This window comes from Bombina bombina, chromosome 4 (assembly GCF_027579735.1).
Source record: "Bombina bombina isolate aBomBom1 chromosome 4, aBomBom1.pri, whole genome shotgun sequence".
NCBI classification, from domain to species: Eukaryota; Metazoa; Chordata; class Amphibia; order Anura; family Bombinatoridae; genus Bombina; species Bombina bombina.
In genome coordinates this window covers 746,475,816-746,491,123 of record NC_069502.1, presented here as the reverse complement: position 1 = coordinate 746,491,123, position 15,308 = coordinate 746,475,816, and the positions used below count along the sequence as shown (strand labels likewise).

The 15,308-nt window shown below is 35.6% G+C and overlaps 1 protein-coding gene across 1 annotated transcript in view; it reads right to left on the bottom strand.

The window, feature by feature from the left end:
* THBS2 (thrombospondin 2) overlaps window positions 1-15,308 on the bottom strand; it is a 130,133-nt gene that overhangs the window by 6,546 nt on the left and 108,279 nt on the right. The window contains exons 18-20 of the mRNA XM_053711002.1: window positions 4,679-4,906; window positions 3,971-4,242; window positions 205-302 (exon numbers count right to left, since the gene is read on the bottom strand). Coding sequence (XP_053566977.1) covers window positions 205-302; window positions 3,971-4,242; window positions 4,679-4,906 — 598 coding nt within the window. The remainder of the gene's footprint in view (window positions 1-204; window positions 303-3,970; window positions 4,243-4,678; window positions 4,907-15,308) is intronic.

The window sequence follows — 15,308 nt, the reverse complement described above, 5'->3', positions numbered from 1 at the left end:
TGAAACCCTTATGGGTGATTAGCTGCGTACAAGTACCCAATAGATACAAGATAATTTTTTAACTTAATTTTTGGTATTTATTTATGCCATTCCAATGCATTATGAGCTCATGTATTTCTATTAGTTAAGCTAAAATCATATAGGTACTGTCCCTAATTTCTGGTTTAAATACAGTATTAGGTCCTTATATAAATATTAGCTTACCTGATAAAACCAGTCTTAGGTTTGTGGGTCAGATGCCACCTGTATGCAGTATAATCCTTCCAGCCAACATTTTTGGGATCGTGCCACAAGGTGCGTACCTATAAAATAAAAATAAAATCTAATAAATGCCATTAGTATAGTATTTGCTACATTCATATGTTTATGTTTAACATAATGCAGTCTGATGAAATGTGGATAAACAAAAAACGAAGTAACCCATGGAGATAGGTGAAAGATGCCTATAGGAACAAGAACAAAATTAAATTCAAATAAATTATTTTTGTAAACATATAAAATGTAACTTTTATTGATTCTGCTATTAAAACAGACAGCATATGAGATAGGAGTTTGCTGCCCTACATGAAGTTAAAGGGACACTGAACCCAATTTTTTTCTTTTGTAATTCAGATAGAGCATGCAAAATTAAGCAACTTTCTAATTTACTCCTATTATCAATTTTTCTTCGTTCTCTTGCTATCTTTATTTGAAAAATAAGGCATCTAGGCTTTTCTTTTTAGTTCAGGACTATGGACAGCACTTTTTTTTATTGGTGAATGAATTTATCCACCAATCAGCAAAAATAACCCAGGTTCTTCACCAAAAATGGGCCGGCAACTAAACTTACATTCTTGCATTTCAAATAAAGATACTAAGAGAATGAAGAAAATTTGAGGAGTAAATAAGAAAGTTGCTTAAAATTGCATGCTCTATCTGAATCACAAAAGAAAAAATTTGGGTTCAGTGTCCCTTTAAATCACTACAATACTAGTTGCATAAATAAAGTAAGAATAGGGAGACTCAAAAGTAAATAATCGCTACCCTAATAGGTAAATAAATAGATACGTTATAATGTAAATCACCTCAACCTAGTGTATCAGGTAACATAAATTTAACATCAACAGTGTATCTAAATTGTATCATATACTACGTATGATGACAGCAAAAAAAAAAATTGGCTAAGAGGTGACATTTTCACCTCTTCGCCAATAGCTGTGCGGTAAATCCGGCTTGGCGCCCATGGGAGCCGGATTTACCGCACAGCTATTGGCTTTTTTTTACTGTGGGCTGCTGTACAAGGTAAAAACGGAAATCAATTGAAACAAATAAAGGAGCTTTCTACATGAAGTATCTTATACTTCATAAATGAAAGTCCCCTTTATTTGTTTACAAACGCTAGGATTTACTTTCACTTTAAGAGTAAAAAGGCAGTATATCGTAGCACACAACGTTTGTGTACTGCCAGTAATAATCCCAAAGTGTTTAGAATACTTAGACCCAAAACATGTTACACTCGTAAATTATGGTGTTGAGAATGTTAACTCTTTACGTTAAGGTGCGCCCTGTAAACCTGATTCGAACAGGTTCTATAGTAAAGTGTTAGACCTACAATTGTAAGAGAAACGCAACTGCGTCAGGGGACTTCCATGTTATTTTAAATAGCTCTCTACTTGTTACCGATTTTAATTTATTATTTGACTCTTAATTTATTTACACTACCGCATTCCTGGCGCAAAGCCAGGGTGGTAGTTAGGCTCAGCAGTTAAACTTGTAGGTCTAACACTTTACTATAGAACCTGTCCGAATCAGGTTTAGAGGGCGCACCTTAGCATAAAGAGTTAATATTCTCAACACCATATTTTACAAGTGTAACTTGGGTCTTAGAGGACCTTATGAAGATAAGAAGAAGGACCGCCACCGGGATGAAGAAGGACCACCGCCGAGATGACGATGGAGCACTTCTTTTTTTTGGTGAGTACCATCTTGGGCTTTAGTGTTAGGGGGGTTTTTGGGGTGTTTTTTCTATGTTTTTTGTTTTTGTTTTTTTTTAATCTGGGCAGCAAAAGAGCTAAATAAGGGAAATAATCAGCAAAATGTCCTTTTCAATGCACTTTTTGATTTTTTTTTCTCGATTTTTTATGTTGTTTTTTTGGGGAGGGTTAATGTTAGAGGGTAGTAGTATTCATTTTAAGAAAAAGAGCTTGATCACTTTAGGGCAATCTCCTACAAAAGGTCCTTTTAAGGGCTATTTGTAGTTTAGTTTTAGAATAGGTTTTTGTTTTATTTGGGGTATTTTTTTTATTTTGGGTTTTAGAATAGGAATAATTCTTTTTTTTATTTTTGGTAATTTCTTTGTTATTTTTTGTAAGGTTAGTGTTTGTTATTTTTTGTAATGTTAGCTTTTTGTAAAGCAATGTAATTTTTTTTGGTAATAGATTTTTTATTTGAGCAACGTTAGATTTTTTATAGGTAAGAATAGAATTTTTTTTTACTTTATCTTTTAAAGGTAGTTAGTTTTTTTGGTAAAGGTTACTCTATTTTGGATTAACTTAGGGGCTGTTAGGTTAGGGGGGTTAGATGTTAGTCGGTTATTTTGTGTTGGGGAGCTGTCAATTTAGGGGTTAATAGTGTAATGTTTTACTTTGAGTTGGGGCTGTCAATTTAGGGGTTAATAGTATAGTGTTTTACTTTGAGTAAGGGGCTGGCAGTTTAGGGGTTAATAGTATAGTGTTTTACTTTGAGTAAGGGGCTGGCAGTTTAGGGGTTAATAGTGTAGTATTTTACTATATGTTGGGGGGCTGGCGGTTTATGGGGTTAATAGTGTAGTTGGGACTTTGCGGTGGACTATGTGGCGTTTAAGGAGTTATTAGAGTAGGGGCTTATAGCGATAAGGTTTGTGCAAGTAGGGAGTTTGTTTTATCACTTTTTTTTCTCCATTACTTCTATGGAGGAATAGGTTATCGGGCGTGCAATAGTGTAAGATCGGCCTTTTGCGCTCGATGGGTTAGCGCAAGTGCTATCAATATTTACTTTCAACTCGTAATACCAGCGCAATGTGACGAGCGCAAAAGGCTTGCCGCTAGCGCAGTTAGCGTTCTAGCGAAAGTGATAATTAGCACTCCACTTGTAATCCAGCCCTTAGTGTTAAATGGTCCTTTAAAGTTTTTTTAAACTTAATCTTAAATAGCTTTATCAGTGGAGTACTTTATATTTGGTGCTATGCAGTTACTGATAATGCTCACTGACCAATAGGCTCTTCCTGTTAATGCTCATTGGTTGATAGGTGCTGCCTGCTTTATTGAGCCTTAGTTGGAAGTACTTATAAGTCAATCAGCATTGGCAAGAAGTGCAAAACTAATAATGATATATTAGTTTAAACTGAAATAGCTTACACTTAATATAGTTTCAGGCACGAACATCTACTTGTTAAATAGTGCTCTTTCATATGGATGTATAGAGTTACAGTATAGAGTACAGTGTACCTTTAAATTGTTGCTCCCATAATATTAACATGGGGTCAACACACATGTAAGGGCTCCTTTTATGAAGCTGCAGGTGCAGCTTTGGAGCCTTTGCGGTGCAGGCTTGCTCAAGTAAGCTTGCAACCTCAAGTTAAGAAGCAACAGTCTGATTGGTTCCCTGGTTTATGCCTGGTTCCCTGCATTCTTATGGAAGACAGGTTGCCTGCATGGGAACCTTGCCCACAAACAATTTTGTTAAATTAAATTTTTATTGAGTTTTCCAATTCTCCAACAATAAACAGAAAATAAGAAATTTCAGAGTTGTAAATAATGTTAACTTGCATACAATGTTTAGGTTGTCTACCCCCATTTTAATATGCTGTCAGCATTTAACATTGCACAAGCATTTCTGGTGCTTGATAAATCTCCCTCTAGGTATCTAAAACTCTGTACAATACTTTTTTTCACAGATATTCACACTCTATATAAACATGCTTCTTGTTCTTGCAATTATAAGCCATGTATACCTCTCCTGGGGTGTTTCCAGTGTGCCATAGGGCATTTCTCAAATGCTCCCCAGTACCCGTTGTGGAGTTTACAACTTTCAAAGATACACCAGAATATCCGTATGCTCTAGATGGCTTATCCTCCCAGTAGGTTTGTGTGACCTGCTTCCACATAAGTACATAAAATCTGCTACTGGACTGATAGCTAAATACGAAGCCTGCATAGTCATCATCTCGATCAGTATTCACGTAGAAAGTACCACTGAAGTCAACTGCACTGAACTCGTCAAATCCTGTGTAAGAAAATACATGTAAAGATATGTTAAAAAAGGCAGTTTCAAGGATCCATATGCCACTCTAGTTACCATATCTGATTTACTCATTGAGGTTTAGAATTCTCATTAGCAATAAATGTATTTATCTCAGACCTCATCATCACCTTCCTTAGGTTTAAATGATAAAGATTCTATATGTTAACTCACCCAATCGGAATCTTGACTTGGCTATTTTCACTCCCTATTTCCCCTTAAAGAAAATCGAACATATTTGCTCATTCTTATTAATGGGTTCATCCAAATTTACACTTCTATCGCTTCTACTAACTGGTTAATTAGACCCTCCTTGACTTTTTCCAATCCATTTATGTCCAATGATCTCGCCACTTGATTGTACACTTACTTTATTTTTGTAAGAATAGAATATATATTTCCATTAGGAATGTCAACTTACCCACTGCTATGCCAGGATCTGAGTTGGCAGTCTGCACCAGCTCTTTTCCTTGATGACGAATGACCCAGTTGGGATCAATCTGAGCTGTTCCCTTTGGATCGAGAGGCACCATTTGGAATTTTCTGAAATCAGTTTCACTAATTCCACTGTTTTCTGGACAAACATCATATATATCAGGAATACTGTCATTATCAAAGTCATCCTTACAGGCATCACCTCGTCCGTCACCTGAAAAAAAATATAGATATTTTTTTTCTTTTAAATTGTGTTGGCTTTTTTTAAACCAAAAAGAAGATGAGTTACTGTTTACTTGCATAAAACTCCAAAAATGCATCCTTAAAGGGATACTAAACCCAAAAAATGTCTTTCATGATTCAGGTAGAGCATGCAATTTTAAGCAACTTTCTAATTTACTCCTATTATCAAATTTTCTTCATTCTCTTGCTATCTTTATTTGAAAAAGCAAGAATATAAGGGTGGGAGCCGGCCCATTTTTGGTTCGTCACTTGGGTAGCGTTTGTTAATTGGTGGCTACATTTAGCAACCAATCAACAAGGGCTACCCAGGTGCTGAACCAAAAATGGGCCGGCTCTTATGCTTACATTCATGCTTTTTTAAATACACATAGCAAGACAACAAAGGAAATTTGATAATAGGAGTAAATTAGAAAGTTGCTTAAAATTACATGCTCTATCTGAATCTTTAAAGAAAAAAATTGAGTTAGTATCCCTTTAACAGAATTTGTCAAATTGCAATGCAAAACTCATAAAATAAAGCAGCAAATTTGACCCTGATACATTTCATGTGACAGTTGTGGTCACATTTATCATAGGAGAACAGCATTTATCTCTGTACTTCACTACTATTAATCTTGGCAGGAAGAACTGGTTAAATTTTCATAATTCAGGAAATTCGGGCAAGCTCCAGGGTATATTATTTTAAAAGTCAGTGACTTATGCCTTTTATCCATGACAAGGTTGCCTGCAGCAACATTCCATAATGGATATTTAATATCAAGTGAATACTCTTGTGGCTTCTCTATGGGAAAAAAAAAACTAAATCATTAAAAAAAAAAAAGCTTTGGGCCATATGTCTTTGCAAATTACTTATACAGCGACAAATTCCAGTGCAAATACTGCACACTGCATGTCAAAAGTACATTTTAGATTTGATTACAGTTTACTACTACACATCGTTCTATGGCAAAATAACACAGCATGAGTATTAGTGTGAAGCAAAACAGAAGAAATTGCAATATGTTGGAAAGTATATATAATGAATCAGTGACATATTTTAAAGGGACAGTACACACCTTGTAATTATAAGATGTTTTAGTTGTGTTACTATAGAATAACATATCAGCCAAATCTTAAAGGGACATTCTAGTCAAAATGTCAATGCAATACCATCTTTGAATAGAAACATATTTGCAATATATATGTACTGGCTAAAATGCTTCTAGTCAAAGTTATAACTGTTTTAGTGTTAACATTTTTATCTGCCTGTGAAGCATAGCTAGATATTCTAAGTGCACCAGCATTTAAATGCTGCAGCTGCTCAATGCACCAGTGGGGCTTGTTTCATGTCAGCAATTAACAAATTGAGTTATTACCAGATGCTACAAGCGCCTTAGCCTCTCTGAACAAGTGCTGTGTTTAAAATGCTGGTGCACGGTGCATACTTGAATACACTTTTGAAACAGCTATAGTTTTTACTAGAAGCATATTTGCTAATACATGTTTATTACAAAAATGCTTCTATTCCCAAATGAAATGTATCCATGTGGATTCCAATTTTGGCTGAAATTTCCCTTTAACATTTTCATAAACACATTAACATCCTTTTTACTGTAATTATGTATCAATAGCCAAACTGCATCCATCATTTACTTTATTTAGAGAAACCAATCTGGGCTTTAGTCTGCAGACAACAAAGCTAGCTCTAGCTATAATGTTAGTTTAGGTTGCATTGTTTAGCAATCGTTAAATATCTTTTTCTCATGGGCTTTATGATATAATTATCCTTGAGAAGCTAGTTAAGTTCTGAGAATTAGACATTGCTAAATTTTCAGAGCTATATTACATTATATTAGATTAGATTACATTATATTAAATCAGATTACAAGTGGAGCGCTAAATATCACTCTGGGCTCTACTGAGTAATACCAGTGCACGCTAATGTGCGCTGGTTTTACAAGTTGACGCTTTGGCATTGCTGGGAAGCATTGCGCTCATGAGAGCGCGCTTCTATAGGCTCCAATGGGATCCTCATTCTGATGCCGTCGGAGATGGCACAGAACCTAAGCCAACAATGGTAGCAATATTAAATATATATGTATATGATTAAATACACATATTAACACATAAATATATATGTATATGATTAAATACACATATTAACACATAAATATATATGTATATGATTAAATACACATATTAACACATAAATATATATGTATATGATTAAATACACATATTAACACATAAATATATATGTATATGATTAAATACACATATTAACACATAAATATATATGTATATGATTAAATACACATATTAACACATAAATATATATGTATATGATTAAATACACATATTAACACATAAATATATATGAATATATGCACAAACATATATACAGTATTTACTGGGAACACACAGTTCCCATAGACCGCAATCTAAACAAACTTTTACCCACCAACATTACCCCCAAAATACTGCCTAGTGCAGTTATTTTATTACAAAATAAAAATGCTACAATTTTTATTTTTTATAAAATAGACTATATTGTATTTTGGGGTCACTTGGGGCACATTTATAATGTTAACCAGAGATCTGATTGTTTTAATTTTTAAAGATTGAGTGGGTGGCTTTATAGAGGGAGTTTGTTTTATTTTCATTTTAACTAATTTAGTATGAATTTAATAGCATTTTTGTGAGATCTGTATCCTAAAAACAGTATCTCATGAGAAATATAATATGAAGTTGTATATCTTTGTCAGCACAAAAAGAAATGTCTTTTTATGTACAAAAAAGTCCCTAGAGAATGATGTGATATAGCCTTGGGGATTACAAGACACCTTTGTACTCTGAATGCAATTAATAATATTATTTAATGGCAGATTTACAGAAGAATGGGAATCTTTTTGTACTAAGTAAACCTTACATTTTTTTTTTAAATTCTACCTTAACAATCTAATGAAAGATAAGTGAAACATGATGAATATTAATCAAATATTAAATTATATATTTTTTTAAAATCAACAGTGAATGATGCAAGGAGATATATAACACCTATAGCACTGACTTGTTCCCAGGCTTTGGCCCCAAGTTATCAAGGTCTGTCAGACCTGATCCTACAGTGCGGATCAGGTCCGACAGACCTCGCTGAATACGGCGAGCAATACGCTTGCCGTATTCAGCATTGCACCAGCAGCTCACAAGAGCTGCTGGTGCAACGCCGCCCCCTGCAGACTCGCGGCCAATAGGCCGCCAAACCGGGGGGGTGTCAATCAACCCGATCGTACTCGATCGGGTTGATTTCCTGCGATGTCTGTCCGCTTGCTCAGAGCAGACGGACAGGTTATGGAGCAGCGGTCTTTGTGACCGCTGCTTCATAACTGCTGTTTCTGGCGAGTCTGAAGACTCGCCATAAACAGGGGCCATCAAGCTCCTTACGGAGCTTGTTAAATAGAGGCCTTTGAGTGAAAGAAACATACACAGACAATAAACAATAATATAAATATGCAGATATTTCTATATGTATATCTATCTGTCTAAATACCTATCTATCTATCTATCTATCTATCTATCTATCTATCTATCTATCTATTTATCTATCTAATGAGGGTTGAAAATGATCCCAAAATGCTACTAGTTCCAGGAAAACACCTAATTTATTACTATAAATTTTGGAGTCACCATAGACTAAATTGTATTACATAATTATATTATTTTATGGTTTGTTTTTTTTTATTAAAAGAAAAGCTCCTTAAATATAAACATTTTTTTATTTTGTTTATTTGATCTGTTCCATTTTTACAGTTATATAGCATAAAAAACTAATATAAATTAAAGGGACACTGAACCCAAATTTTGTTTTTCATGATTCAGATAGAGCATTCAATTTTAAGCAACTTTGTAATTTACTTCTATTATCAATTTTTATTCATTCTCTTGCTATCTTTATTTGAAAAAGAAAGCATCTGTGCTAAGGAGCCAGTAAATTGTTGGTTTAGAACCATGGACAGTACTTGTTTATTGGTGCTGTCCAATAAGCAAGAACAACCCAGGATGTTCACCAAAAATGGGCCGGCCTCTAAACTTACATTCTTGCTTTGCAAATAACCATACCAAGAGAATGAAGACAATTTTATAATAGAAGTAAAAATGCATGCTCTATCTGAGTCACAAAAGATTCAGTGTCCCTTTAAGTTACATACATATAAAAATAACGATTATTTAATTGAAAAATAAAATCTATAAGAAACATTTGGACTAAGCCAAGTTCAAACTTATGTCCCGATGATCAATATCCAGATCTCTACTTAGTCATGTAAAACCACTTAAATAATAAGGGACAGATAACGAGTGGAGCACAAAATTGCGCTTTCGTGAGTTCGATATTTGCGCTCCCCTCCAAACAATTGTACGCTGGCATTAGAAGTGGCCCGCAATGTGAATGCGACCTTGTGTTTGCATTCCATTAAAGCTTTGCACCCACATGAGCGCTTCCATAGGCTCCAATGTCTCACGGCATGAGAACCTAGGGCAGGGAAGGGGGTAACTCGTGCAGAGATGGGCAGAGAAATTAGCGCTCCACTTGTAATCTAGCTCTAAATCTGCTACTCTATCTATAATGTAGCTCAGTAATATGTAGAATGTATTAATAGTATATAACACATGGCATACGAAATATACATTTTCCTTTTAGGGCTAATAGGAAAACTGACTATTACAAACTATTGCAGTGTGTGAATAGAATAAAGATTGTGCATTTCAGATTGAAACTGAAGCATATATATTTGGTTTTACAAAAAATGCTTCCCCAAAAAGTTATAGATTTTGTAACATTTGGTGCACGTTACATATTAAGTATACAGCACATGGCTGGTCAAATTAATGGATGATAAATGTTATAAATCAACTTGGAAGAGGATGTGTGTCTATATTGTCTCAACGCACTGTAAAAAAGATGGTTTGAGTGGCCAAAATATCTCCAAGGATTGCAGCTGGAGAATTGCAGAAGTTAGTTGCATCTTGGGGTCAAAAAGTCTCCAAAACTACAATCTGACACCACCTACATCACCACAAGTTCTTTGGAAGGGTAATTTTGTTTGTTTTTTAAAAAAGCTTCTACTCTCATCTAGAAACAAAATCAAGTGTCCTCTGTTTGCCAGACACTACTGGAACTTCAAATGGTATCAGGTTCTATGGTTAGATGAAACCAAAATAGAGCTTTTTGGCAATAAACCAGAGGTGGGTTTGGTGCACACAGAGAGGTAGACATATGGAAAAGTACCTCATACCCACAGTTAAATAGGGTGGTGGTTCTTTAATGATTTGGGGCTGGTTTTCTGCCAGAAGACCTGGACATTTTGATATCACTAACAATGATCCAAAACATATATCAAAATCAACACAAAAATGGTTTACTAACCACAAAATCAAGGTCCTACCATGGCCATCCCAGTCCCCTGATTTGAACCCCACCTGTGCGTTGAACTGAATAGGAGGGTCCACCAGTGTCAACCTCGAGATTTAAAGGATCTGGAAAAATTCTGTATAGAGGAATGATTTTAGATCCTTTGCCATGTATTCTCCAATCTCATAAGGCATTATAGGAGAAGACTCAGAGCTGTTATCTTGGCAAAGGGATGTAGTACAAAGTATTGACTAAAAAGGTGCCAATAATTGTGACACATATATTTAACAAAGATTTTTTTGTATAGGTATATATATATATATATATATATATATATATATATATATATATATATAAACCTATACTGACTTATACACCTTTTTCAAGTTGATCCTGTTTGGCTCTGACAGTAGAGGCTTCTACAGGGAGTGCAGAATTATTAGGCAAGTTGTATTTTTGAGGATTAATTTTATTATTGAACAACAACCATGTTCTCAATGAACCCAAAAAACTCATTAATATCAAAGCTGAATAGTTTTGGAAGTAGTTTTTAGTTTGTTTTTAGTTATAGCTATTTTAGGGGGATATCTGTGTGTGCAGGTGACTATTACTGTGCATAATTATTAGGCAACTTAACAAAAAACAAATATATACCCATTTCAATTATTTATTTTTACCAGTGAAACCAATATAACATCTCAACATTCACAAATATACATTTCTGACATTCAAAAACAAAACAAAAACAAATCAGTGACCAATATAGCCACCTTTCTTTGCAAGGACACTCAAAAGCCTGCCATCCATGGATTCTGTCAGTGTTTTGATCTGTTCACCATCAACATTGCGTGCAGCAGCAACCACAGCCTCCCAGACACTGTTCAGAGAGGTGTACTGTTTTCCCTCCTTGTAAATCTCACATTTGATGATGGACCACAGGTTCTCAATGGGGTTCAGATCAGGTGAACAAGGAGGCCATGTCATTAGATTTTCTTCTTTTATACCCTTTCTTGCCAGCCACGCTGTGGAGTACTTGGACGCGTGTGATGGAGCATTGTCCTGCATGAAAATCATGTTTTTCTTGAAGGATGCAGACTTCTTCCTGTACCACTGCTTGAAGAAGGTGTCTTCCAGAAACTGGCAGTAGGACTGGGAGTTGAGCTTGACTCCATCCTCAACCCGAAAAGGCCCCACAAGCTCATCTTTGATGATACCAGCCCAAACCAGTACTCCACCTCCACCTTGCTGGCGTCTGAGTCGGACTGGAGCTCTCTGCCCTTTACCAATCCAGCCACGGGCCCATCCATCTGGCCCATCAAGACTCACTCTCATTTCATCAGTCCATAAAACCTTAGAAAAATCAGTCTTGAGATATTTCTTGGCCCAGTCTTGACGTTTCAGCTTGTGTGTCTTGTTCAGTGGTGGTCGTCTTTCAGCCTTTCTTACCTTGGCCATGTCTCTGAGTATTGCACACCTTGTGCTTTTGGGCACTCCAGTGATGTTGCAGCTCTGAAATATGGCCAAACTGGTGGCAAGTGGCATCTTGGCAGCTGCACGCTTGACTTTTCTCAGTTCATGGGCAGTTATTTTGCGCCTTGGTTTTTCCACACGCTTCTTGCAACCCTGTTGACTATTTTGAATGAAACGCTTGATTGTTCGATGATCACGCTTCAGAAGCTTTGCAATTTTAAGAGTGCTGCATCCCTCTGCAAGATATCTCACTATTTTTGACTTTTCTGAGCCTGTCAAGTCCTTCTTTTGACCCATTTTGCCAAAGGAAAGGAAGTTGCCTAATAATTATGCACACCTGATATAGGGTGTTGATGTCATTAGACCACACCCCTTCTCATTACAGAGATGCACATCACCTAATATGCTTAATTGGTAGTAGGCTTTCGAGCCTATACAGCTTGGAGTAAGACAACATGCATAAAGAGGATGATGTGGTCAAAATACTAATTTGCCTAATAATTCTGCACACAGTGTATATAGCCGGTCACGTTGCTTGCTGGATATCATGTTGAAAAGATCTGGGGAAAGCACTCTGGGGGCAAGGAGACGGCCGCTCTCTCCCTGGAGTCAGATGTCCCATGTATCAGCAATATTCTTGAAAAACTTATAATCATCATACCCGTATCGTTGGAGTAAACACAGTGACATCAGAGGAGCAGGAGGGCTTACAAGATGCAACTAAACCACTCGTTTGTACACAAGCTCTCATGAAAGGGAGTCCCAGGAGGGGAATGTAAGCCACTCTACACAGGATCATGTAAGCTAATTGTCTATTGGCACTGACATTGCACCTTTACATCAAGGATTAACTTTCCAGTTCTGTCTGACCTAGAGTGCGGCGAATGCCACGGTCACATACCGGTAGGATTTTTCTGGATTTTTAATCCAATTGGTATCTACAGCCTGTTCAAAGTACAGCAATTTAGCTCTGTATCAATTTATGTGCTAAAGAAGTATATTTGTACGCATTTTGTATACCACTTATGCATGTCTGTTTAGTCTGTGACCTAGGATAACAGCTAGTTTTAGTTGAGTGGTTACATTGTACTCAGAAATGTGCAGTATAGGTCTATTTTGTTTTGTTTCTTTTATTATGTGTCACACAGAGATTCTTTGAATCATATTTGATAATAAATAAAATAATATTGTTTTGATATATTAAGAGTGCTGAATTCCCTTTCTTTATAGGAGGAAATATTCATGTTGGGTTAGTGCACATGAGAATATGCGATCGGGTTTGCACACGAGTATGGTGCTTTTTTTCCACTTTCTTTGCTTTATTGACTTCTATGGGGAAATAGGTTATTGTGCATGCAATATCGTAAGTTCGCTTTTTGCTTACGTCGGGTTAGCACCAGAGCGATAATTTTTTAATTTCAAATCGTATTACCAATACGCAACCCGACTTGTGCAAAAAATTTACTACCAGCTTAATTAGTGATCTAGTGAAAGCGTTAAATAGTGCACCACTTGTAAAATAGCCCTAAATATATTAAATATATTCCCACTATGTTTTGTATTATATAAGTATTCATTGCATTTACATTTTTTTTCTGTATACATACAACTAGTAAGTTAAGCTTTTGTCATATGGAATTACATTTTGCTCATTATAATGAAGTTAGAAATATTTTTTAATATATATGTTTATATAATTAAATAAAATGGAAAAATATTTTAAATCAGGTGACTTTTTTTGTTAGTCTTTTTTTGGGGGGGGAATTTCTTTAGTGTTAAATAATATTCTTGTTTACATCTAGGCCTAGAGCTATATGTGTATCATTAATAATGTTTATTATGCTATAATTTGTTTAAATATCATTTTTATTTTCCGCTATTATTGCCTAATATTCAATGAAGAAGCATCTTCCTCTCTTATTTCAACCAGTTTATACCTCTTCGTTCAATTTGTCTCTAAAAACCTCAAGCACAATATTCACACCAAACTCAGCAATGATTTATAAGCAGATGACATCAGTACCACTTTTTTATGATCATGAAAGGCAAAAACCTAGGCAATTTAAAAACTGTACAAATGATGTTTCAATCTAACTACAATTTATTTAAATAAATAAAAAATCACTGATGGATACAGAGAAGATCAGGGCGGACACAACCATGGGACCAAGTGTGTCCAATGGACAAAGGCAGCACTTGACAAGGGTCCAGTCGCTGTCAGATCCAGACAACTCCTGTGTCTCAGTGGGGGAAGTCACAGGCTTCCAGCAGCATAACCACATCGTGCACAAAGATACAGTATCGGTCAGGGGCGAGATTCAAGGTGGGAGAAGTGCATCTCTTCCCTAACTACCTTCCCACTTATTGCGCAATGTGCATAAGCATTGGTTGCATGCAGGTAGGCAGGCTTAGTATGGTCAGCAGCCAGGCAAGTAGGTGGATATGCTAATAAGCAATGTTACTATTGGGAAGGGAGCATCAATGTATTCTTGGACCCAGGCAGCACAATTTTTTTGACCTGGCCCTGGATAACATAAAAAAAGTGTCATAAATACCTAATAAAATTGTCATGATCAAGTCTGATGGGAAAATATAAGGGTTAAACATACTACATTTTCATTGGGCTCATTTGCATGTAAACTGAGAAATGCTTTATATTTGATAGTCAGTCTTTCATTACATTAAAGCTATCACTAGTTTATAATTTGGCAATGCCCCCCCCCCCCTACCCCCCCACCCCAGTAATTTGGCATGAGTTTGGACCATTTTCTCAAAAAAAAAGATAAATGTATGCTTTCCCAGACTTTGGGGAGGCAAAAATGACAAACAAGATTGAATTCTGTATCCAGCACTGTAAGAGCCATTCTTAACCCCTTAGCATTAACTTGACTCAGCCTATGGGGAGTTATCCTGGATTTTGTGCACTGTCAAAATAAAATCTTTTCTCACACACAACAAAGGTCTTTTTTGTTCTTGTAAGTAAATAAGAGAATAATAATATTGCAAATAAATCTGTTGAAAATGTATAATATTAAACTTAAAGTCTGGGGGGGGGGGATAATTTGTGATGTATATAAAGGGAAAAAATATGTATTCATGGTGAACAAATTATTTTGTAAGTATTTTTTAAAATAATCTTTACAGTAACCTGAATATAATAAATGAAAAATATATAATGAAAAACATATTAAAGCATGGTATTGATTTAAGTGAACAAACGCAGGAGGTATTTAGCATGATGCAATGTGATTTGGGGAAATGAATTAGGTATTAGTGTCGCCAGCTAATATATTAGTATATACTATATTGTACTGGTAGAAGAAATAATGGTCAGCACAATAAAGAGTTGATAGAGACATATGGAATGCCATTTTGAGTAGATTGATAGACCAACAAATAGATAGATGTGCATAGAGGATAAGAAAATTCGGCTTGTTTAAAGTGAAGGTCAATTTTCATGTGAAAGTGCCCGTTTTTTTAAAAAAACTATTAAAAACAGGGGCACTTTCATGAAAAT